The 25,817-nt window shown below is 38.4% G+C and overlaps 1 protein-coding gene and 1 pseudogene across 17 annotated transcripts in view; both read left to right on the top strand.

The window, feature by feature from the left end:
* The window catches only part of Baz2b (bromodomain adjacent to zinc finger domain 2B), a 203,370-nt gene that overhangs the window by 80,237 nt on the left and 97,316 nt on the right, over positions 1-25,817 (top strand). For all 17 annotated transcript variants that reach the window (XM_040745419.1, XM_040745418.1, XM_040745416.1 and 14 more), the window contains 2 exons: positions 21,026-21,169; positions 25,072-25,122. In XM_040745419.1, the coding sequence (XP_040601353.1) occupies positions 21,028-21,169; positions 25,072-25,122 (193 nt within the window). In that variant the 5' untranslated portion in view covers positions 21,026-21,027. The remainder of the gene's footprint in view (positions 1-21,025; positions 21,170-25,071; positions 25,123-25,817) is intronic.
* On the top strand, positions 1,868-9,623 carry LOC121140357 (annotated as a pseudogene).

Genomic DNA, 25,817 nt, shown 5'->3' with positions numbered 1-25,817 from the left:
GCAAAAAACTTTGAGCAACCTAGAAAATACATTAAGATAATTAGGTAAAATATTTACACTTTTTTTTTTTTTTACTAAGATTTGGGGCTGGAGAGAGAACTCCTTTGTTAAGAGTCATTGCTGCTCTTCCAGAGTACCCAAATTTGGTTCCCAGTATTCAGGTCAGACAATTCACAGCCTCCTGTAACTCTAGCTCCACTCTGTTCTGGCCTGTGCACACATGTGGTGTGCATGCATAGACACATGTATATTGCACATAAATAAAAATAAAACAAGTTGTAAAAAATGAAACCAGAAAATGAGTCAGTGCAGCCAAAATTAAAAGAAATTACCTTTCTTTCTCTCCTTTTGTCTCCCTCCCTCCCTCCTAGAAAATTTAAAGAGGGCAATAACATGGGGAGGGAGGGAGGAAGAGAGAGCGAGAGAGAGCCTTTGTGTGTGCACATGCTTGTTCTCTCTCTGTCTCTCTCTTCTCTCTCTCTCTCTCTCTCTCTCTCTCTCTCTCTCTCTCTCTCTCTCTCTCTCTCTCTCTCTCTCTCTCTCTCTCTCTCTCTCTCTCTCTCATATGCACACACATACACACACCATTGGGCATCATCACGAATGCCATTCATCTCCTTTCCAGACAGTCTCTCATTGATCTGGAGTTAGTCAATTAGATCAGATCACACTGGCTGAACAGTAAGCCCCAGATAAGCTCCTTTTTCCATCTTCCCAGCGCTGGGATTGTGAGCATATGCAATCACATCTCCAATTTTTGGGTTCAGGGACTCAAATTTAGGTTCTCATTACCAACCAAAGCCATCTTTCTTGTCGCCTTTTATGTCAAAGAACCCACAAAACCTCAAGATAGAATATCTACTTATATGGCTTTGTCATATCCCATAACAGTCATATATGTATATATTCATACCTCCACACATATATAGTGTTTTTTCAAAGCATATGTACTTTGAGTTGGAAATTGGTGTTTTTTAATTACCATGTATATTACATTACAAAGAACAAAAGCAAATTGTAGGTATTTGGTTTATTTTATTCAAGTTATTTGACTAGGTTGTGAGATAATTCTCAAGTCTGGCTGTGTATCAGAAACACCTTGTGGTTAGGTTCAGCAATATACATACGTAGTCCTAGCTACTTACAATTTAGGTAGCATTATTCTTGAGCCCAGATTGTCAGCCTGAACAAAATGGCAGTATTTGATGAGAAAGGAAAAAGAGAAGTGGTTTTAATCTAGCAGCGGTGTGTAGGTCATTTTCATAACGTTGCTTCTTATTCATGATTGTGATATATGACAAACATGTATCATTTTAAATCAAATCTTATCTACTAAAGTGAATTTTTGAAAGATCATTGTACTGTGTACCTTGGCCTAAGTTAAGTTATATTTTCAACTTGACCAAAAAACCAAATTAATCATGAGAAACTGACAAACTCTAGACTTGAGCTTTAACTTATTTTATGCATTTAACTCAGGAGAAGTAGGTGTGGTAGCACAGCCTTGGCACTTAGGAGGCGGAAGGGAGGTTGTGAATTTGAGACTACCCCATATTACATAGTAAGACTGTGTCTCACGGGTAAACGCAAACTGCCTTTCATAAAAGGTAGTGGCATGTGTTCCTAGAGACGGTTTGGCAGTAAAGAGCACTGACTGCTCTTCCAGAGGACCAGGGCTTTGTCCCTTGCCCCCTCATAGCAGTTCACAGTCATCCAGAAACTCCAGTTCCAAGGCACTTGATGCCTTCTTCTGGCCTCTGAGAGCACCAGGCATGCAAGCGATGCACAGATATACATGTAGGCAAAACACCCACATAAATGAAATCATAAAATTAGGTAGGATTTCTCTGTGGAGTGCTGGCTGCCCCAGAACTCACTATGTAAGCCAGGCTGACCTTGAACTCGAGAGCTGCCTGCCTCTGCCTTCCTAGTGCTGGGATGTTGGGGTAAAAGGCATGTACTGCCACCACCCATAAAATTTTAATTTTTAAATAAAAAGTTTAAATTCATAGAAAAGGCTTTTGTGTCAACAAGAAGCTATCAGCAGAAGATTTTATATGATATGCTTTGTAAATCAGGTGATTTGAACAATAGGACAAATATACAAATCAATATAACATCTTTTTCTTAATGACAATGTACAGTATATTTACAGAGACCAAACATATATGAGTACTTGGTTCATCTTAGTAAAGTCACTTGATTAGTTTATGGTAAGACCTGGCTTTCTTAGGTTAATCAATTTGGAAATGAAATGTCTGCAAGATGTCATCCCTTGTGGATGATTCTTCATTCATTCATTGTATTCATTCTTCCACTGAAAGTTTATTGGGTGTATTTATGTGATTGGGCCATAGGCTTCCAAAGGGAACAAAACAGATACAGTATTTAACATCCTACTTGCAGGAGACAGACAATAAATAATAAAATTTGTATAATACACAGAATAACATTTTTGTTATAAGTTCTAAGAAGTGCTGGTGGTGATGGTATTCCACACGAAGACTAGGAAAATGTAATGAACAATGATGTGACCAGACATTGGCCACTGAACATGTAGAGGAGTCGAAACACTTGCATTTTGCAGAGTTGAGTGCAGTGATAGGAGCGGGCTTAGGTTCAATGATGTTAAGTGTACTGGCCAGTTTCATGTTTGTGATTAGCATCGTAGCTGGACAGGAAATCCAGCCTTTCATTTCCCAGTGTGCCTTCTTGTTGTATTTCGTTTGTTTGAGGTAGGCCCTCTCAGGGTTCAGGGTAGAGCTCAGTGGCAGAGCACTTATTTGCCTAGCCTGGGTTGCATTCCAGTTTTTGTTTTTGTTTTTCCCCGTGTTTCACAACTTTAATAGAATATTCTAACTATTCTGTACAAATTGAAAGCACTGTATTCAGTTACAAATGTGTTATTGGGTAAGGCTGAGCACTGTGGACATGGCTGTCCCGGTTGCTAAAGATCACAACCACACGCACTCACAAACTACACATACACCAGCCACCAACTGGTCCCCAAACCCAGGTGAGGTCCTGGTGTGCACAGTGCAAGCTGAAGCCCTGCTCTGCAGGCCAGCAATCCCTCGTAAGGGAGGACTTTGCTTCCCCCCCCCCCAATAGCCTGACACCCTCCAGAGGCAACAACACCAAGTGGTCTGCATGGCACAGACAGCTAGTGGCAGGCAGGCGGCAGCAGGGCTTCCTCCATGGGCCTTACTCTACTTGATGTAACATCATCCTTTGGTCAGGTCAGCAACACGTGGACCCCAGGAGGGAACACACGAGAAAGGCCTCCCTAACCCTAACCCATGCTGGGCTCAGACTCCCTAGCTAAGGTGAGCATTGGGCTTCTGATCATCCAGATCCTCCTGCCTCCTGAGTGCTCAACTAATTTTCATCCTTTTGTGTTGCTTTTTGTTGATGTTTGTTGCTTTTGTTTTTATTTGCTTAACGTCCTTACTATGTAGGCTAGGGTGGCCTGGAACTTGTTATCTAGCCCAAGCTGACCTTCCAGCTTGCAGCCTTTCTGCCTCCACTCCCATGTGCTGGACTCACAGGCATGCACCAAACATCTAGCTTACGTTGTATGATTTTCTTACTTAGAAACCGGGTGACAAGATGAGGATAGCTATTAACTATGGCATTATTACTTTTCCCTATGGCTTATTCATGGTTTGCAGAAATATCCAAAGGAAATTGGGTGCTTTAGAAGGATAGAAAAACATCAGCAATAGTAAGACCAGAAAGAATCATATTGCATGAGCTAATACTTACGACAGCAGCCGTCACTTCAGCATAAGGTTAAGTAATGTTTTTTTTGTTTGTGTTTTATGTGATTGGATTAATAGATGTAAGAATTGAAATGCAGGATTTCATTTGCTTACTGTCTTTAACAAGGCTGTAAAGGCCTTCAACAAAGCAACCAGAAGCAATGAGATTAGTGAATATCAAAAAATTGTTAAGAGAAGCCAGGGTCTTATACAAATAAAAAATAGAATCTTCAAATAGAAAAAAAAAAAAGGAAAATAAACAACCCCACAAAACATGGTGACTCATATCTGTAATCCCAGTACTTGAGAAGCTAAGGCAGGAAGAGTGTGAGTTTGAGACCACCCTGGGCTAGAGTGAGTGGGAGCCTGTCTCAAAACAAAAAAACACCAAAAAGTTAAAAAAAAAAAAAAGAATACAAAGTTAAAGGAAATGGCAAGAGTAGGGTAGAATGGATATCAGGGACATCATCATGGACAAGCATGTATAACTGAATCAGGTCCTTTAATATTTATTGTTGAGCTTTGAGTGATAGATTAATTGAAATGTGTAGACTTAGCTGATAATAGCCACTCCCCGCCCCCAAACTTTGTTTTAATGGGTTTAAAATTCTGGGGCAGATATTTGGTCAAGTTTTTCCTCCTTATTTTAAACAGTAATAAAATTGCTGTAGTTCAAAAAAGTTCAACTGAAGGCAGAACATTCACTTTCCCTTCTGAGGCCTTCAGGTTTTGTCACTGTCACCTAGTCTGTTAACTACTAAAGAGTTTTCAAATAGTTCCTGTAGCTCAAGAGCAATGTGATTGTGTTAGGAGTAAGAGTCACTGACTTCAGAGCCTTCTGAACAGAACTGGTGATCAGAATTCCCAGACCCAACATCCACAGAGTCACAGCAACTGTCTGTTTCATAGAAAGCCAGTCAGAGTGATATACTCTGGGTACCATGTTAGCAATGTTATCATACCTGGTGTTATCACTCCAAGGCCTGTGAGTTCACATCTGTAACCCCAGCACTCAGGAACCTGAAACAAGAGACCAGCCTGATCTACATAGAAAATTCTAGGCTAACTAGGGCTACATAGGGAGACTGTGAACTGAAAAATTAAAAAAACAAAAAACCAATAATTTAGAAATGCTTCCCAGCTTCTTCCTCAAACACCAATCAGCCTTCTCGTTTAGTTGAGCGAATCTGCAAACGGAGCTCTGTGTCCAGTTATAGGAATATAGCCAACACTGGACCTGCTTCAGGAGAAGCTCTGGACTGTGTCTACTGTTTACCAGCAATATTGCTGTCATGAATGAAAACAAGAATTGCTCATCTGAAAACTGGGATAATAATACCCGAATATTAGTGTATACATTTGAATTGCAATTTTAGTGATTGTAATGTCTTTTCATTCAAGTCTTCAAATTTTATAAGCTCGAGACTCTAAGGAAGACAATGGTGTCTACTTGTCAAGGTCTCAGTGTGGTAGTAAGCCACATATCTGAACACTGCCATGTGGCTTAATTAGAATTTAATTAGAAATATACAAGAGTAAGAAGAGAGGAACCAGGTTCGCTTGTGAGTCAGAATGTTTCTTCAGTCCTCTGAGGCCTGGAATGTGAAGACAAGTTCAGGAAGGAATGGAAGGACTTTGCAAGCCTGTGAGTGCCTAACATCTAACACATGGTGTGGATTAAAGGGGGCTCATCTGTTTGGGAATAGGAAGAAATTTTGTCTTCTGATATCAGAGTGAGAGAGCTTTCCATTTTTAGCAAAGACCTGGAATATTTATTTATATTGCAGAGAGGCACAGAGACACTGAAGAGTTTAAATAAGAGGATGGCAGAATCAGTTTTCTAACAAGGGTTACTGCTTTAAAAAAGTCAGGACACAACTGACTACATGGAGGATGAAAGAACAGGAGAGATGGGGGTTAGAGAGAAAGAACTCCCAAGGCGATTACAGTGTTTATAGTAAGTACTGAGTGATGCTACAGACAAAAAGATGTCCAGTAGCACCTTAGAATCTGGGGCTTGCAGCTCTCTTTGTAGCAGCATGGTCAGTCATGTGACTGTTGGAATGCAGTTCATGTGGCTTTTGTTTTGTTGTTTGAATGCTTACAACATGGTGATAAAAGATTAATTAAAGAGTGAGTACTTGAGAGTGTCTTGAATCCCTGGCCTATTATTTCCCCGTATGACACATGAGAAGTTATAGGCATTCTATATTCAGTCTTGAACAGAGTCCAGAATCAGGAATCAATAAAGTCAAATAATATTCTATCGGAGAGAGATCTAAAACGTTTGTTTCCCACAGCTTTATGTAAATCTAATTTAAATATCATACACTTTACCATTTCATATATCTTTCAGTTATTAGTGTATTCATAGATTTGTGCATCTTTTACCACAATCAGTTAAAATATTTTATCATCACCCAGAGTAGCCCAGTTCCTCATTTCCTCCCAACCTACACCCAGCTCTAAGAACTGCTGAGTCTGGAGTGGGATTGAGTGTTTGTAGCTTCTTGATCTCTTATCCACGGAACTGAAAATAAGGGCTCACGCAAATGTGCAGAACTGGTAAGAGAACTTTATTCAAAGTAAAGGGGTAGTGCAGATTAGGATCGAATACGGGGTCAAGACTGACTTGTTCGGAGCTTCCTTTGAGATACAAGAGAGTAGTCTGGTTCTTTCCCTTTGGACATTGATAATTTACACATGAACTATAAATTTTAATATGATTTAACTTATCCTTTGAAAGACATTTGTTCTCCTTTTATTATTTTCTGAATTACATACCTTTGCCCCTGACTGATATCCTTAGATATTAGAATACCATTAGGCTGTATTTTGAAGGATCAAGACCGCATGCGACAATGCTCAGAGAGGAGTTATAATGTAAGGTCTAGAAGGGATATGACACTTACCTAGCATGCCCAAAGCCTTGAGTTCAGTCCTGAGCATCACAAACAAAATGACATACTTCATATGTCTTAGTAAGACCTACATTGAATGTATGGACCATTGTTTGACAGAAAAATACAGGGCTATAATGGGTATTAACTATGAGCCAAAATGTTTTATGTATATCAGTAAAGTAAAACAAAGTACTAACCAACAGTAAACTATTCTAAACATGAGCTGTGTAGTACTTGGGATGACTCTGAAAATATCCTCTAGAAACACTTTGTTAAAAGATTAAACTTAATACAATTATCAAGAGATTACTGAAGTTAATGTGATCTGTTGACTGAACCAGACAGTATACCTACTGCAACTACAAAGTAGTTGGAACTTTAAATGCTCCACTGTAAATCTTCAAAGGTTAGTTTATATTTAGACTCCTCAGAAGACTAAACATAAGAGTCACCATGTTATCCAGCAATCTGTTCTTACATGTCAATCTATTCCTAATATGAACTGAACTTTAACTGGTAAATGAATGTGGTAGGGTACAAAATGAAATATAGTTTACCAATAAAAAGGAATAAAGTATAATATATGTTATAACATGGAGCAACTTTGAAACATGGTTTTAGGTGTCACAGATGGTCACATTTGATTCTTTTTATGTAAATTATGTAGAATAGAAAAATCATCAAGACTGAAAGCTGGTTATAGTTCTGACACAGGAGATCAGAGGATAATATAGTAACCTGGACTGTACTTTGTTTCACTCACCTGGTCCTTCTGATAATGCACTTAGTTGCCCAGCTCCTTGCCTTCACATATATGAATACATATCTGTCTCTGGACAACAGGGTAAGGGTCTCACTCCCTAACAACCATCAAATTGAGATGGTTTCTAGTCAAGTATATTCCCAATCTGTGTATGAAGGAAACCCAAGCCCATCTGAATTGTTTTGGGGTGAATACAAATTAAGACCAACTGCTGGCTTCAAGTAAACATTTAGGGGAACTCTCCTGTTTATCATCTTATATCTATACATAATTGGGCATGCATATGATTAAAATCTGATGCATAATGTAAAGTTAGTACATATTACTTAGTTTGTAGTTAATGTGCAAGTTATCAGTGTCCAAACAGAAAGAACTTGATCCCGAAATTTCTGAAAAAAGGAACACTGCAGTCTGAACAAAATTCACTTTTGATTTGTGACCTTATAAAAATTAAGCAGACATATAAGGAAAAAGCAACATAGTTACTTAAGAACAAATTAAAACTTTGCAATTATCTAAAGTTCACACAAGATTATTTTCCTTGGAGGGCAAAGTTGCCAGGATGTGGGTAATCTAGTGATAAGCCTGTGTGAAGGTTTACCTGTGAAAGAGGTGTACTTGCTGTTGTAAATCCTCTGGACATGTCAGTTAGTCACATTTAACTGGTGAAGAAGTGATGTTGACTTATTGAGCTTTCCTGTTCCTGTATCTTTCCTTTGGCAAATCAGAGCAGTTTTCTTTTCCATTGTGGCTGATGTAAGAACAAAACATCTAGCCGGAAGTGTGCTGGGCCCTCCCTCTTATGATGATAGTTCTTTCAAGTATAATTAACCCCATTTTATTGATTCAGAAACTAAGGCTCAACAGATATACTACTGTGTGCTGTATAGCACGGTGAATTTGGGAACTCCAGAGCAATAAAAAGTCCATGTAATTAGCAGCCTCCTGGGTAGACGCTGAAACTCTCTTTAATTCGAAGACTGGAAATTGTGACCTGGAATTAGTCAGATGCAGTTTAAGGACTCTTGGGCTAAGGTGCAGCTTTCTTCAGTCATCCTGGATCTGGTTCATCAGACATCAGTCACCTCCATCATGCCACCTAGGTTTGAAGTCGTGTTATACTGGAGGTGTACCTGAGGTGAGGTGGGCACCACATCTGCCTTGGTCCCCAAAAATCAGTAACCTTGGGTCTGTCACCAAAAAAGTTGGAGATAACATTGCCAAAGCAACCAGTGACTGGAAAGGCCTGAGGATTACAGGGAAGCTGACATCCAAAATAGACAGGCCCAGATGAGGCGGTACCCTCTACCTCATCATGATCATCAGAACCCTTCAGGAGCTACCAAGACACAGAAAGAAGCAGACAAACATTAAAGACAGTGAAAATACCACTTTTGATGAGTTGCCAACACTGCCCAACTGATGCGGCACTGGACTGTAGCCAGAGAACTTTCTGAACTCTTAAGGAGCTCCTGGGAACTGCACAGTCTGTGGGCTGCAGTATGGGTGGCCTCCATTCTCATGACATCATAGATGACATCAGCAGTGATGCAGTGGAATCCTCAGATTCCTCAGATAGTTAAGAAGCAACAACTACAATTAAAGACAAATAAGAAGAGACTCTTGGGTCTGTACTCACTGGAATGCAGTGTTTGGACTATTGGAAGGGAAAACCTATCTTAGGCATGTAATAGCCTGGGCAGTGATGAGAAGAGGCAAGTGTGGCATGATATTTGTTCCGAAAATTTCTGCTAGCCTCTTTAGGTTGCAAGGAAAATACAGAAACACAAGAAAAAATGATGGGTATGTATCCAAACGTTTCTGAGAATGAAAGAAACTCAGAAGGATAGGTCTAAGGAAGAGAACCTGGGATTAACTGTACTCTTACCCCTGAAGGTCACTCTTTTTCTCTGTGCATGTGCTCTTCCATTGTCCCAGCCCATTGTGTGCTGGTTAATTTTTGTCATCTCACCAAAACTAGAGACACCAAGGAATTGCCCCTATCAAAGTGACCCAGGGGCATGTCTGTGGGACATTTTCTTGATCAGTGATGGATATAGGAGGTCCCATCCCACTGTGGACAGTTCCATCCCTGGGCAGGTAGGCCTGGTCTATATTTAAGAAAGTGGCACACACCATTAATCTCAGCTGGTGGATCTTGGTGGGTTTGAGGCCAGTCTGGTCTATAAAATAAGTTCCAGGACTGCCACTGATATAGAAAGAAACCCCTGTCTTGATAAAACAAAAACAAAATAAAACTAAAAAAAAAAAAATTAAGTTAAATGGGCAAGCCAGTAAGCAGGGTTCCTTCATGGTTTTTGCCTCCAAGTTTCTTCCCCAACTTCCCCTTTGATGGACTGACTATAAATAGAAATAAATCCTTTCTTCTCCAAGTTTTTTTTTTTTTTTTTGGTCAGTGTTGTAGCACACTACTTTTGTTGTCTGTCATTCTATCTATCTATCTATCTATCTATCTATCTATCTATCTATCTATCTATCATCTATTTACCCACCTACCTATCATCCATCCATTTATGTCTGTTGTTCTTGGTTCTACCCTGGGTCTCAGGGCTATTTAGGCCATGTAGAACATGGGCTCCCTTTAATGGCATGGGCCTCATGTTCAAGGAGAGTTTACCACTCTTGTTTAACTTGTATTTCTGGTTCACAGCCTGATGATTGCTCAGCTAAAAAACACTTTGCTTGTTCATATCAGAGAGAACTTGATTAGATTATAACATCTTTTGGAGGCAAATAACATATGTGGTAGATTTCTGGCCAGCCATTATTTCTGTGAGTCATATTTTTTTCATTAGTGTAGGGGAGTAATGACTGCTGGGAATTAAAGCTAGAGTCTCTTTCATTTTAAAGCACTGAGTTTCATGCCAGTCCCTGTGTGTGTGTGTGTTTTTTTTTTTTTTTTTTTTTTTTTTGGTTTTCGAGACAGGGTTTTTCTGTATTGTTTTCGAGGCTGTCGGTCCAGCCTGGCCTCGAACTCACAGAGATCCGCCTGCCTCTGCCTCCCGAGTGCTGGGATTAAAGGCATGCGCCGCCACCGCCTGGCTCCCTACTTCTTGAATGGGATTGGATAGAGGATATAAACTGGTTTTCTGAAAACTTTTATCATTAAAAATTTTATCAAAGAGCCATGTGGCGATGACACACACCTTTAATCCTAGCAATCGGGAGGCAGAGACTGGGGGATCTCTGTGAGTTTAGGTCATCCTGGTTTACAGAGTGAGTTCCGGGACAACCAGGGCAACAGAGAAATCCTGTCTTGAAAAACCAAAACAGCAGCAACACAAAATTATATCAAAGTAAAAGATGATTTTCCTCTTGTCTGTAGAACAAAAACTAACCAAACAAACAGCAAAATAAACAAAAATATTTATCACAGTAACAGATTTTTCTTTTTCCTAGTAGAAAACACAAATTACTAGGAATCTATCTATAGACAGATAAATACTTTCAAGTGTTATTTGTGACCTAGAATATATTGGTGCTTTAAAAAATGATCCCATTATGTAGATTTCATGATTTTTAAGGGGTTATGACTCAAAAATTTTAACTCATTATTATACATGTAATAAATAGCATTCTAAGTCTTAAATTCTAGGGTTGATAACTCATGTTCAGGTTAGTAGCCAGTGCTTTCTGCATGGTTCCTTGAACCACTGGGAAAGATGTTCATACATAGAGGTAACAGTATGGACTGAGCCTGTTGTATTTATGTATTTAAGAATATACACAAACGTGTATGTAACAACAATTAAAGAGAAAGAAGCCATGACTTTGAAAGAGAGCAAGAGTATATGGGAGGTATGGAGGAGGAAATTGAAAGGAGAAATGATGTGACTATACTATAATCTCCTGGAACTCTGATGTAAGGTCCCATATTGAAAGGCTCTGGGTTGTCAAGCCTTCGGCATCATCAGCACCAGTGAGTGGGCAAGTCTGAAGTGTGCAGTTAGCTGCTTATTTTTTTTCTCTGTTGCCACTCGTTCTCTTTAAATACAGTGACAAGTGCCAGTGTGTATTTGCTTATGGACTATTCCACCAGTGCTAACTGGACTTAGCAGTGTTGCAAAAAGCACAGAACTTTTACTAGTAATGTCTTGATTGAAACATTTGAGAAATGGTGAAATGCATAACTAGGATCATTTGACATTGCTTTCTGAGTGACATTCCTAATCCTTGATGATGGCCAAATACCTCACCACAGAAAATATAACGGCATGGTATATTGGTGCAGTTTTGTCATAGAGGTATGTGCTGATTCAGATAATTCCCTGCATCAACATTTGATTGAATAAAGTAGCTACCACAAACTACCAATTCATTCTTAGACAGTTTTAACAGTCTCCTTAATATGTGACAGATTTCCTTACTGAACAAGATGTCAGTCATTTAGGTCAGTGTGCTATTCTGTAGTATTTTCTGCAAGGATGTTGTTATAGTCATTAAACACTTGAAATATTAGTGCTGTGGCCTAAGACTACTCAGTTTTAATCTTCAGTTTAAATTTATGCACGTGATTAATAATAACTATTAAATAATAGGATGTCTATGAATTCTGTTTTGTTTTGATGTTTCTTATTCTAGGCATCATCTCACTCTGTAGCCCAGCTAGACCTCACATTTATGGCAATTCTTCAGTCTTAGCCTCCTGAGTGTTGAGCTTATGTGTGTGAGCCACCACATCTGGCTATACATATTGCTTGGCTTTTTGTTGTTGTGTTTTGTTCCTGGGAAGGCAAAGTGTCGAGATACACAGACTGGCCTTGAACTTACTGTACACTGAAAGTCATTTTGAACTTCTGGTCTCTAATATCCCTAGAAAGTGCTGGAATATTAGGGGTCAGTCATCACACCTGGTTTCTATGGTGAGGGCATCAAATCCAGGAATTTGTGTATAGTAGGCAAGTACTATACCAGCTGAGCCACAACCCTAACACTGCATGTTGCTTTTGGACACTGATTTTGCATTATTTAAAATTCTTGCTGTCTAGTTTAATTCTGTCCATAAATACTGCAGTAAATTCTAATGAGGGGTACTGTTTTTACATGTATGTGAAGGAATAGCTACAGTGAGGATTCTGGATATTATAGTTTGATTTTTATGTCCCAGTAGAATATATTCTGAGAATCAAAAGAACTGTATTTATAGTGTAGCTATTGTCATTCTGAAGATGTTGTTTGCATATTGTGACATGAATGAGTAGTTATGGATTGGTTTTTTGTTGTTGTTTTTGTTTTGTATTTTGTAACAGGGTTTCTTTCTCTTGGCTGTGTGACAACTGACTTCAAAGACCAAATCTCACAGAGATCTGCCTGCCTTTGCCTCTAGAGTGCTGGGATTAAAGGTGTGCACCACCGCATCTGACTGTGAATTGAATTTTAAAACTGTCAACTGATACTTTTTTGTGTGTGAACAGAGATTTTTTTGACAAATTAAAAATAAAGACTATAGATATAAAAATTTATAAAAGTTTGTAGTTATGAGTTTAAATGGAAAGCGTTGCTTGATGTTATTAAAATGAATTACTTTTATTGTACCGTTTTATTTAAGTATGTAATCATTTCAATGTGTTGTCAGGATTTTACACTCTGATAACATAAGATGTTACCATGTATCTTAGCTACCTTTTTTGTTACTATGATAAAACACATTGACAAAAGTCACTTAGAGAGGAAGGAAAGCCTGGTGGTGGCAGCACATGCATTTAATCCCATCACTTGGGAGGAAGAGTCAGGTGGAGGCTACTTAGAGAGAGAGAGAGACAGAGACAGAGACACACAGAGACAGACAGAGAGACAGAGTGAGTTCCTTCCCTCAGTTTTAGACTATTATCTAGAAACGTAAGATGAAATAAAATAAACACTTTACTCCCCAAGTTGGTTTTAGTCATGGTGTGTTATGGTAACAATAGAAATCCTGACTCGGGAACATTACAAATTCGACTTCTACTTATGTAAGCTTCCAGATTGTTAGGCATATTTATTCAAGTTCATAATTGTAATCAGAATACACTATGGTAAGTGCAGTGACTGTGGGGAACTGTGACTTCGTCCAGTTTTCAGTTGTCCCTCTACTCGATGTGGCACGATGCCTTTCCTCTTGGGTAGTCAGATAAACACTGAGATTTGAAAGACAGGGCAGATTTGATTATGTGGCCTCTACAACAGGAATCAAGTTTGGGAAGTGGGTGAATGAAGCAAGTAGGTGATTCTGGATATGGTTTTAGTATGATTGGAGAATAGAGAGTTTAGCACACAAAGGCCCTGGCCTCAATACCCAGCAATTTAACAAGTGAAAGGAGAAAAAAGGGCAGTAGTTTTGTCAAGGTTGGTGCAAGATCCCCAGCCTACAAAAGTTTGTAGTTCTTTTGTTACTGAGGAGAGGAATAAAGATGTGCTATCACAATGCTTCCCTGCCCCCCAAAGATTATTTGTTGAGGAGCAAAGGAGTATTGAGATGACCAGTCATGGAAACAAAACAAACAAACAAACCTAAACAAAAAACAACGGGAGGGGTAATATATGATACTAACAGTGGCTGTCTCTAACTATATGGCCAAAATAGATGCTAGAGAATTTGATTTCTATTTTGGTAAGATTTGTAATGGTTATATGAGTTGAATCCATATTAGTAAATTTTAGAATGTGGGCAGATTCCACTGATATTTTTGGACTACTGTACTGTAAACTTTTATGTAAAATAATGACTAAGTTTAAATTTAAAAATGTGACAAGAAAAAGATTTGATTACCTTACATATTTCGTATTTATGGTTTTATCTGTTTTGATTCACTTTTTCTAGTAATGAGTCTTTGCTGTAAGTAAATTTAATAATTATAAGAAGAATTAAAAGATAGATTTTGCTTTATATTAAACTTTTTGGGGAAAATTAAGAATAATTCTCTGGTTTGCACTAAAATGAAAGTAAAGGAGAAAAATGATACAGTTTAATTAGAACACTTCTTTTGCTTTCTAGAAAACAAACACGCAAACAAGTAGGTGTTTCTGTGGTTCTTTCTCCCAAAGTAGTACCTCTTTTCTTCAATGGTAAAGCTTGAATCCATTTGGTAAAAGAGGTTTATTTGGTGGAACAGTCTTTGTTTATGTCAGTGGTTTAATTTCTCTTTGAATTTACTCAGTCTAAAGTTTTCTCATTTTCTTGTATCTCATAGTCTGTCATAGCTACTTTGTGGCTATGCAAATGCAGTCATCACTAGTAAAAGGAAACCAGTACCTATTTATTGACAAAAATGGACTCTGCCTATAGACTCTAGCTTGCTGGATATTTGTTCTGAGTAACCTAGTGATATAATCAGTACAGTAACTATGGTGATGGAGAGAAATGGATACATTTCCAATTCATAGGAGAAGTAAAACTGAGATGAATTGGATCTGATAGGACAGAAGACTGGACTTGTGCATGCCATCCCTCTACAGGGAGCATCAGAGTTATGACTTATATGTGGGATCAGTTTCATGATTGAAGATGCCATTGCTAAAAGTTTTCATCTGGTTTTTATTTGTAAACTGCGCCAGTCCCACTCAGGTTTGTGCCGACTTGTACCAACAGTTCTTGTTGTCTCCTGGTTGATTTGTGTACTCTTTCTGGCAGAACCATAGGTTCATGTGACCAGATTTTGCTCCATTTTCATTTAGTTGATCTACTTACAGTGATCTCCCATTAAAGTCACACAATAACATATTACAGAAATAAATGTAGATGCCTAGACTGGATCAACTATGGAATATTTTGAAGGGCAATTTCCAGCAATAACAAAACATTCTCCTTTTATTTATTTAACTGTTAACTATTCAAGAACATGGTTAAACATTAAAATGATATAAAAAGTGATAGCTAATTCCCTCCAAGAAGACTCCAAGCACCTGGTTCTTACAGTTAACAGTTTCTCATATTTTTTCCTAGAAACATTCTGTTACTTTGCATACAGTAGAATGCCCCCGTTCCCTATCCTGAGCACAAATGCGATCTTGCAGACTAGACCTTGTCCTTTTTACTTAACATATCCACTAACAAAGAACTACCTTATTCTTTTTTTTTACTTAGTTCAAAGTTGGATAGTTCTTACTGATAGATATGTATTGTTTACTCAGTTGCAGTTGTAACATGCTAATGAATATTCTTTATATGTTATCCGTTTCTGTAAGTATGTTTTAATATAAGTGCCTTTGAAGATTCTAAGCAGGGAAGTTGTAATATTAGAAAGACAAACCTGATTTTAGGGTGGCCAGCACAAAGCCAAAATTTTAAATATACTGTTCATTATTTTTAATAATTTGTTCTTTAGAGAGTTTTTTCCTTCTATTATGTATATCCTGCCTCTTCTTCCTGAGAGGAGTATGGTATTTATTTCAGTGCATTTTTCACACTGCTTTTATGTTTATAGGACAGAACCACTTCTCTGTGGTTTCTTCATTTGTTCCCTACCTTGATTGCTGCTGTTTTCAGAGCAGCCCTGACTGTTTCTGCTAGAATGTTAATTGTCTTTCTAAGCTGAACAAAGCTTCCTGTCTCCTGTTTGTCTTTTGCATTGCCTTGTGTTTGGGTTAGTTAATCAGATGTTGTCAGTCTTTCCTTTCAAATCTTTGTATCCTTGTTCGAAATCTCTAAATATTTAAAGCCATAGATTATACCTATGGCTTAGTTGATCTACAGACATTAAGTCTTGTTCAAATCCTCTGTTAATATTCCCATATATCCATTTTGTATGTCTAGGATAACCTCTTCCTTACAAATATTTCATATCAAAGGATTACTTCATCTTTTGAACAGAAAAGGAAACTCCCTAAATAGATTATTTACTGAGCAGTATAAAAACCAGTGCTTTGCGTTTGGATTATTTTCTCATGTTCAGGTCTCTTGAGGTCTCAAGAGCAAATTTTTAAAAGATTTAAATTACAGAACCTGTAATTTAGCATGGTGTGTATTTGAAAAGGAAAAAAAGGCAACACGGGGCCATGGAGAAAGCTCAGTTCATAGAGTGCTTGCTGTGCACGCGTAAGGACCCAACCTGGATGCCTAGCACCCACTTAAATGCTGGTCCTAGCAAACTGCGTCTGTCTGTAACTCCAGATGAGGCTGGGGTCAGGGAACAAGGGACACACACAGACACACACACACACACAGCACAATGACCTGGAATTTGCTCTGTGATTCTCATGCTGGCCTCCCAAGTCCTGGGATGACAGGTTTGAGCCAGCACACCTAGTTTGGGAGTTTTGACATTTAGGAGAAGGCTGTTTTTGAAACTACCAAATTTGTAAACTTTTTGAGACTTGAGGGATAGTTTAATTTAGTCTTTAGGCACAGAAGCTAACATTTAGGAGAATCCAAGACTGTCCAAATCACGCTGAGCACAGAATGCCTGATCACCAAATATCTCTGTTCAGGATGTAATTGGTCATCTCATAATTGAAAGTGTGAAGCGACAAGGAGATGGATTATTTCATACATTTGTATTTGACATCATCAGACTACCTAGTTACTTGAAATAATAACATTTTTAAACTGTAGGTAATTGTCTTTTTTTGTTTGCTTGTATTATTTGGTTTTTTGAGACAGGGTTTCTCTGTGTAGCCCTGTGTGTCCTGGAACTCACTCTGTAGACCAGTCTGGCCTTGAACTCTAGAGAGCCATTGCCTTTACCTTCCGAGTGCTGGGGTTGAAGGTGTATATCACCAACACCCCACTGGTAAATGTTTCTAATTATTTGCCTATAAATATATTTTATTCACAGTGATGTCTGCTGCTCAGTAAGATCTTTTTCCCACACTCTCTTAATAGAAACATTTTTGTTTACTGTTTGCCCATTGTTTCTGTCTGCTGTCTGATATCTTGGCGTTTTATATATCCAAATGTTTAATTCCTTAAACTATTTTAAAATTTTGTTGTTGTTGGTGGTGGTGTATGTGTGTATACAACCCACAGCACAAATATGACATTCAAACGACAATGTTGTGGGGTCAGTTCTCTTCTTCCACCTTATGTGGGTTCCAGGGATCCCAGGCTCGTGTGGCAAGTGTCTTCACCTGCTGTAGTCTACTCCTGGCTGTAGAAGAAATACTTGAATCAAAGCGTTTGTCAGAACCTCTTGAAAACAATGAACGTGTAGCACGCTAGTGTTTGTGGATCTACTAAGGTAAAAGAAGTAGTGTACTGATTCTTTCCTGGTCACCTTCCTAATTGGCATTGCATAAAAAAGGAAGGGATCACTGAGTCTGCTTCTGTACTTTGGATTCCCACAGAGAACTCTTGGGGTATTAGCCAGCCCAGTTTCACTGTTGAATAAGAATTTCCTTAGAGAACCATTCCTTTATCAATGGATGTCTAACCATGCTGCCCACACACGCCTGGGACTCCTGGGATCACGTGACACCGTCCCAAAGCTAAGTTTGTGGGCACTTGCCATAAGAACTGCCTTTATACAAAGCTCCTCATACCCCAGTGAGGAGAGGAAACCCAGAGCCTCCCACATGCAGTGAGAGCATCTCACCTCTGAGTTACAGCCCCAGACCATACAGTTCCATTTTTTAATAGTAAAATATGGGTGTATATGAAACAAGGAAGATAGGTGACATTCATAAGTTTTAGTCAACATGTCTCCCTTCCCTATTGCAATAGCCTGTTCAGGCTTATGACTACCAGATGTCAATTAGCATTCATAAATCCTGTAGATACACAAAAGAATATTTGGTGTACCTGAATTTGAACAAGAGTATCTGATCATTGATTTCTTCTTCATTTTGTGTACATAAAATCATCATTCAGGGAAAAATCTTTTTGTGGCCCTTTGTTTTTACAAATCCTGATTTTAGTATGTCTCCAGGATTGATAAAAATAAAGACCATTTTAGTAAGATGAAGTAAACTTTTCTTGTCTCTTATGATTATTATGATGAAGGCTGATTGCCTGTCATTTATTATAGTTTTGTACAATTTAGAAAAGTTTAAAAATATTAGACTCTTAGAGGTATTCTGACAGAATATTTTGAATATATTTTTTCCATTTATTTGCACTGGCCTTAGATTATAAAATCACCATGAATCATTGTACTATTTATTACTATTATTATTATTTTTTTGTTGTTGTTTAGAATTATTCCTTCAAAGAAGAGCCACCTGATTTGGGTGCTAGGAACCAAGCTTAGGTTCCTACAAGAGCAGGAAGTGCACCTGACTACCAACCCCTAATATTATATTACAATATTGTATGTTAAGTTTTAAGTTATATGCTGGGCTGTGGTGGCCCACTCCTGTAATCCCAGTACTTGGAAGGCAAAGGCAAGTAGATCTCTTGAGGCCAGCCTGGTGTACAGAGTGGGTTCCAGGACTGCTAGAACTGTTATACAGTTCTATCTTTAAAGAAAGGTTAACAACAAAAAAGTTTTCAGTTTTAGTAATTGTTATCCCAAATTATTCCCTTCCTGTCTCCTTCCCTCCCTCCTTCCGTTACTCCCTCCCTCCCTCCCTCCCATTCAGTCTTCCATCTTGGTATATTACCTAAAGAGCTCTCAAATTTCTGGGTCTTAACCCTCTGAGCACAGCCTTCCAGGCAGGTGGTACTATAAACACACATCACTGGACCTGGTTAAGTTTCTAAATAAAGTCTTAAGTTATACCTTAGAAATAAGGTGAAGACTGCTAAAGATTCTGTAATACATAGACATACTTACCATGGTACTGTTGTCTAAGGAGGTGATTGACTGGGAAATTAAGAGTGGTTATTGAATTCTTTAGGAAGTGTTGTGAAGTGGTCTCAATCAAGATGCTTAGAGTATTGCAAGATTGCCCTTCCCTGTATGATTCTTCCATTGGGAAGAAATGTGTGTGCTTTCTGTGTTCACTTGATACTTTACTCTTGCATTGGTTTCAGTAGTCTATGTTTTAATGTGTGTCTGAACAATTTTTCAAGAAAATATGTATCAGTGTGAGTTCACTATGGAATATTATACAGAAACCTTTTTGTAACAAGATTATTGAAATGGCGAGAGCTTACATGTGACTAATCGTAAATTCACTAATAGATGAGCACTATCTATTTGTAACTTGTACTTCTTAAAACATAAACTTTGTGATTTCTTTGCTTAATTGGGAGATCAGTGCATGCATTAAAGTTACTATTGTATGTTAAGGTCCTTAAATTTGAATATTACCATTATAATGAAGGTGAAACTTACGTAAGATTGAACCTACAGCACCGAAGTATATTAATTAGGATGCTAAGAAGTGATTTGGTCATTCATTATAAACATGGCATACTAAGGCTGTTTTGAAATCATAGTGAAAACTAGGCTCTGATAAAACTCTAAAGAAGATCTGTCTTGCCTGTCTTTCTCTCTGTGTGTCTGTCTCTGTCTTTGACTCTGCTTCTCTCTGTGTGTCTCTGTCTCTCTCTTTCCTTCCATGGTAGTAGAAAAGAGTTATTACACTGGAAATGACTGGTCACCTAAGACATACAAGGGTACATCAATCAATCAATTTAGAGCATGAGGATGTACTTTTTTCAAATTGGCATTTTCGTTCTATTCTTGCCCTCTCCCTCCTTCCTGTCTTCTCCCACTCTCCTCTCTCCTTCCTTTGAAAAAGGGATTTCCCTGTTGTTCAAATTTGCCTTTAACTAGTGAATCTTCCCCCTCAGCCTCCCAAGTAGCTTCCACACCCAGCCTGTGATGCCTTCATCCTTTATGACAGTGGTTCTCAGCCTTCCTAATGCTGTGACCCTTTAATACAGTTCCTCATGTTGTAATAGCCACAACCATAAAATTATTTTGTTGCTGCTTCATAACTGTAAGTTTGCTACTGTTATGAATCATAATGTAAATATCTGACATGTGATCCCCAGATTGAGAACTGCTGATTTATGATAATTGAGAATTTGGTTGCACTTGAGATGATGAAGAACTCTAAAAAGACAGGAGGCAGAGGCAGGCGGATCTCTGTGAGTTCAAGTCCAGCCTGGTCTCCAAGAGCTAGTTCCAGGACAGCCTCCAAAGCCACAAAGAAACCCTGTCTCAAAAAAAGACAAAACAAAACAAAACAAAAAAAGGAATATAAAATGAATTTCCCCAAATTGGTGGTGTCACACAGTTGCATAAAATTTGGCCAATTTTTGACCCACAAACTATGTTTCATTAAAGGATATGGTACACCTACCATTCAATTTGTTTCAAGATCTGATCTTGGCCACATCCCTGTCTCAAAAATGAAATAACTTGCTTCATAGTGTCCATCTTCTTTTACTTTCTATTACTACAACAATTTCTAGGACTGGATGATTTATAGAGAGTTCTAAAGCTTGAGAAGTAGACAGTCAATCTGAGCAGCTAACTATGTAAGATGTCCTCCCTGTACAGCTACCTACTTATAAAATGTGGATAGGTTTCTATAAGAGCGGGAATCAGCTCGCTCCTGCCCAGCCCCATGAGAAAGGCTCCACCTCCTACACTCACACTGAGCACTCAAGCCATAAGGGTATTATACTTAAAAAAAATTAGCAAAACGCACAAACATGTCCAATTCTTTTGAGTAATTGTGGCTAATAGAGCGTTTTCCTTCTGTTGTAGACATGGAGTCTGGAGAACGACTGCCATCCTCACCAGCCTCCTCTGCTACACCAACGTCATCTGCTTCTTCTGTGGCTTCAGCAGTTTCCAAAAGCGGCCTTTGCACGGGAGCCACTTCACTAGGCTCTACGGTCAACCCATGTGGTGAATAGCCTTTTAAACTCGATTTTAGAGCACTGTTGTTTCAGGGCTTTGTATTTGTAACCCTCAGCTCTGAATTGTTTTCCTGACCTGTTGAATACACTGTGGGTTAAATATGTAATCTTTTTGCTTTGTTTGTATGGAATTTACTGTGGGAAAGCTCTACTTAATCCTGGTTCTACACACTTTGTAACTCTTCCCAGAGAATGTAGTCTTATTTCTTGATAACCATATAACCAATATGTTAGTAAGTGTAGAATCACAGGCTCATGAAAGAGGGAAGAAATAGAGATGTCCTTGATGCTAATTATTCTTTGTTTTTAACATTTATAATATTGCACTTCATATGTAAAGTGTTTTAGATTGGGTGCTATGTCTTAGAGGTAGAGATCAGGCTTAGTGTCCACACAGCCTTTGGTTCAATTCTAGCATGGCAAAGTCCTTGTATGTACAGACTAATTTTTTGTTGTCTTCTGACACAATGATGCCTGAGAAGACTCCATCCTACATGATTCAGTCTCAGTTTTTCTGTCTTACTTGGTTCATGTTTTTGGCCCGTGAGTTATCTGATAATTTTTTTTCCCATTTAAAAATAAAATCATGGAGTGACAAGGGGTCTAACATGTATATTGCTTAAACAGTTGTCCTCAACATTTTGATCTATAGAGAACAATAAAACAGAACTTTCTTCCAAAAAATAGCAGAATATCTCAAGAAATCTTTCATGGCCTATTGAAATCATTCTTCTGTTTAAAAAATTACTGTGAAGTTTAATATCCTATCATCTTAATTGATGATAGTGCCTACAGGAATCCCTTTATGCTCTGAGGAGTCTAAGTTCAGTTTGCTTTCAGATCTTCAACAATGTCCAACTATTTTCTATTGAATCAATTCCCTGCCTAGGTCTGAAATTATACTCACTCTTAAATTAGACTGTTGGTATCGTGGATACTGACAGACCATGTGAGCCTCCTGGGTCAGAGGCACGGTGAACAGTAGGAGCCTTGTGTGGCACAAGTTCCCTCTGTCTTAAGTCAGCATTGTGGATTGATGATGCAGTGGGTTGTGAGACAACTCACGGATGCCACACTTGATGACATCACTTTTAGCTTGAAAAAACATAGGACCACTCTTTAAGGATATGTGGGTTTTTGTTTTTGTTTTTGTTTTTAAATCACCTAAAGTTGGTCATTTTAAGAACAGCCCTGAAAAGTAGCCCAGTTAAGGAGAGTCGAGGCCTGCCCTATTGGCATATACAGCAATAACATTTATGGATGTTCAGCACCCATGGAACATTGCTTCCTAGAACATACCTTTAATTTTATTGCCATACTTGACATATTAAAAAGTATCATTGCAGTAAGAACAGTTAGGGCTATCAACATATGGGTTTTATTGATTTTGTGAAAAGAGGAGTATTTCTTTTCCCATAAAGAATGATATTTAAAAAAAAATAAGCCACCTGTTGCTAAAATATAATTTTGAGCAATGCTCACCAAAGGTATTGCATTAAATTAGGTGCATTCAATAAGGACAGTTAACTAATGTATTGAAAGATGTGGTGTAAAACATGAAAAGCTGTTCCCTGAAGGAAGACACAGATTTTTTTTTAACATTGTCTATTGATATTAACGATTTAGCCTAGACCCCTCACCTTGGTGTAAGTGCTGGAATTCCTGGCATGAACCATCACATCTAACAAACCATGTATATGGAACAAAAACTGTAATGAACAAGAGGCAAGCCAACAGGAGGACTCAGCCCACTCATCCTAGTGCCTATAAGGATATTTGTTGGTCAGGAAGAGAAGCAAAGCCAAACCAGGCATTCTCTGTCCCAAGCGAGGCAGGTACATGACATTGGTGCCTTTATATAAAACAGCAATTGATGCACACCGTGGCCAGGCTTATAGATAGTCAGATCCCTGTTTACACATTGCCTCCAATTTAAAGCTAGGAGAATGACATTTAACATAATTGAATAGATCAGCATTACAGAGTGTATTTGTTTGAGATTTTGGCTATTAGACTTAAAATCAAGATAGAACTTTAAGAAATTTAAGTAATAGTTAATTTGAGCCATAGTCTGCTGCTTTTTTGTGGGTGGGGGGTGTCCATGTTGGAGGTAGATTCCTTGAAACAGAGGGGTTATGATTAAGGCTATACTAGGCATGCTTATCTTTAAAATGAACATTTATATCATTATTGCTATTCTCTGCAAATGTGTGCTGTGTCAGTGCAAGGTGATTAAGGTGCTGTTAGGATATATGTTAGGTACAGCAATGATTAACTACGACAGGAAAGCATGGGGCCTTGGCTTGTCCACCTATTGGCTCTATGAATTACTTTTTCTTAAGGTTCAGTTGCCTCATTTGTAAGGCAGGAGTAACAGCTGCTTTCAGTATTATGATAAATGAAGTAATGACTGACGTAGAGTTGGTGCCTTGTAAATTGTAACCATTATCTTTCTTGTGTGTATGTGTGTGTGCTCTTTTTTGAGATAGTGTTTCTCTTTGTAGCCCTACTCATCCTGGAACTAGCTGTGTATACCAGGCTGGTCTTAAACTCATGGAGATTCACCTGCCTCTGCCTCTCCAGTGCTGCGATTAAAGGTGTGCGCCACCACCACCCAGCGCATTATCTTATACTCTAGTAAGAATGGTTTGGTCTAGTGATAGTGCTCTCAGATGACACTGGTGTTCGTGTGTGTAGCATCAGTTTGTAAGAAGAATGCAACCAGAGGTGATGAAGAAGGTCTTAAATTTATATTCATGTTTATAGTAAGATGCTTGCATTTATTCATATGAAAATGATGAGGGCTCAGATTAGGGAGTACTAGAAATGGGGTAAGAAACAGGGCTCCAGAGACATTTGGTAATAGATTCATCTGGGATATAAAGACTGCATTTGTGCAAGGAGGCATATAGAGAAAGAGAATGACATGACTTGGTACATTTACTGAAGGCTGATGTAATGAGAAATGTAAAGAGGGAATGTATTTGTAAGGATACAGGACTAGGTTATATATATTTTTTGGTATACACAAGCAGTATGTATATTTATGTGTCCATGTTACTTTTCATAGAAGTTTTTAAATATTAACAGTTTAAAAAAAAAAAAAGGCAGGCAGTGGTGGCGCACATCTTTAATCCCAGCACTCGGAAGGCAGACGCTAGTGGATCTCTGTGAGTTGAAGGCCAGCCTGGTCTGTAGAGCAAGTTCCAGGACAGGCTCCAAAACTGCACAGAGAAACCCTGTCTTGAAAAAACCAAATAGATAAATAAATGATTCCCATTTTTGTCAGTTGTAAATACTATCATTAGGGGCTTCATTCTGTATAGATACTGATACCTGCAAGCATATACTTCCGGTACCCCTAGTATCACATTTTCTGCCTGCCATGTTTTATATCCCTGACCTATGCACCTGGCACTGTCAGACTGGGAGGTATTTTTGTCAGTGCAGTAGTGCTTAGTTGAGGTGTTGGCTTTAGCTTTTTGTAAGATTTTTAGCTTTCTGGGTTTCTTCTTTTTTAAAATGCCTGTTTAGGGCTTTGGTCATATTTCTAATGAGTCACATCTTTCTCCTTAAGTATTTATGAATCATCTTACATATGAGATGCTTTTCAATTATATGTGTATAGACAGCTTTTCACAGTCCAATGTGTGTATATATTTGTTTGTTGTGTTGTCTTTTGATAAGAAAACTTCCACCCTTGGAGCTAATTTCAATGGTTTTATTTCTAGTTGCTTTTGTTTCTTACTGAAGAAATCCTGCTTTGCACCTGAAGTTAAGCATTTCTATTCTTAAGATTTTACTAACCTCTTGGCTTAGTCTGTTCTGGCTACTATAACGAAGTAACACAAAGTTGATAATTTATAAGTATTAAAAATTTATTATTCACAGTTCTGGAAACTGGGAAGTCCAAGATGAAGGCGCCGCCTGAATCAATGTCTGGTAAGTGTCTCACACCTGTTTTGTGTTAGTGTTGCAGAATCCTTGCTCAGTACTTATCAAGTACTTTATATTAAAAGAGACTTATATGGGATTTTACTCTGATGATAAAAATGTTATCATGGAATATCTGGTGAATGATCCCTGGCTTAAACATGGCAGCGAAGTAGAATGGGAAGTAGTCATTTGGAGAAGGGACCAAACACACAAGGTGGCATTGCTTTAACTGTCTACTGTCCATGAAAACTACATTAATCACTCTGTTGGTGGTACCCTGTGACCAAGCAGTCTTCCATTAGCCTCTAAATCTTAAAGATCCACCTTCTTTGAACATACTGAGGTCTGTGCTTCCAACCCATGACATTTCAGGGGACAAACCATATCCAGCCCACAGCATTAAAAGCTTTTTCCCTCAAAGATTGCATCTTCTTGCTGTGTCCTCTCTCACATGGTAGAAAAGGGAACAAGATATTTTATTGTGTAGCTTTTCCAGTGTAATAAGTTTCACAACCTCAAGAAATCACTGCAAAAGTGGAAAGGTAAGAAGGTGACAGTGTGTGACTTTTCTTGGGGAGAAATAAGCAAACATCTATTCACTCCAGATAGGGCAGCAACAGCAGACCAAAGAAACAGTTCACCCAACTCTAGCCTAATGGGCCATATTAGGGTTACTTGTAGGAATGTGGGTGAAGTGTTAC

The sequence above is a fragment of the Mesocricetus auratus genome, unplaced genomic scaffold, assembly GCF_017639785.1.
Source record: "Mesocricetus auratus isolate SY011 unplaced genomic scaffold, BCM_Maur_2.0 Super-Scaffold_100004, whole genome shotgun sequence".
In the NCBI taxonomy this organism is placed as follows: Eukaryota; Metazoa; Chordata; class Mammalia; order Rodentia; family Cricetidae; genus Mesocricetus; species Mesocricetus auratus.
The sequence above is the reverse complement of the archived record's forward strand: the minus strand, read 5'-3'. Positions and strand labels throughout refer to the sequence as shown.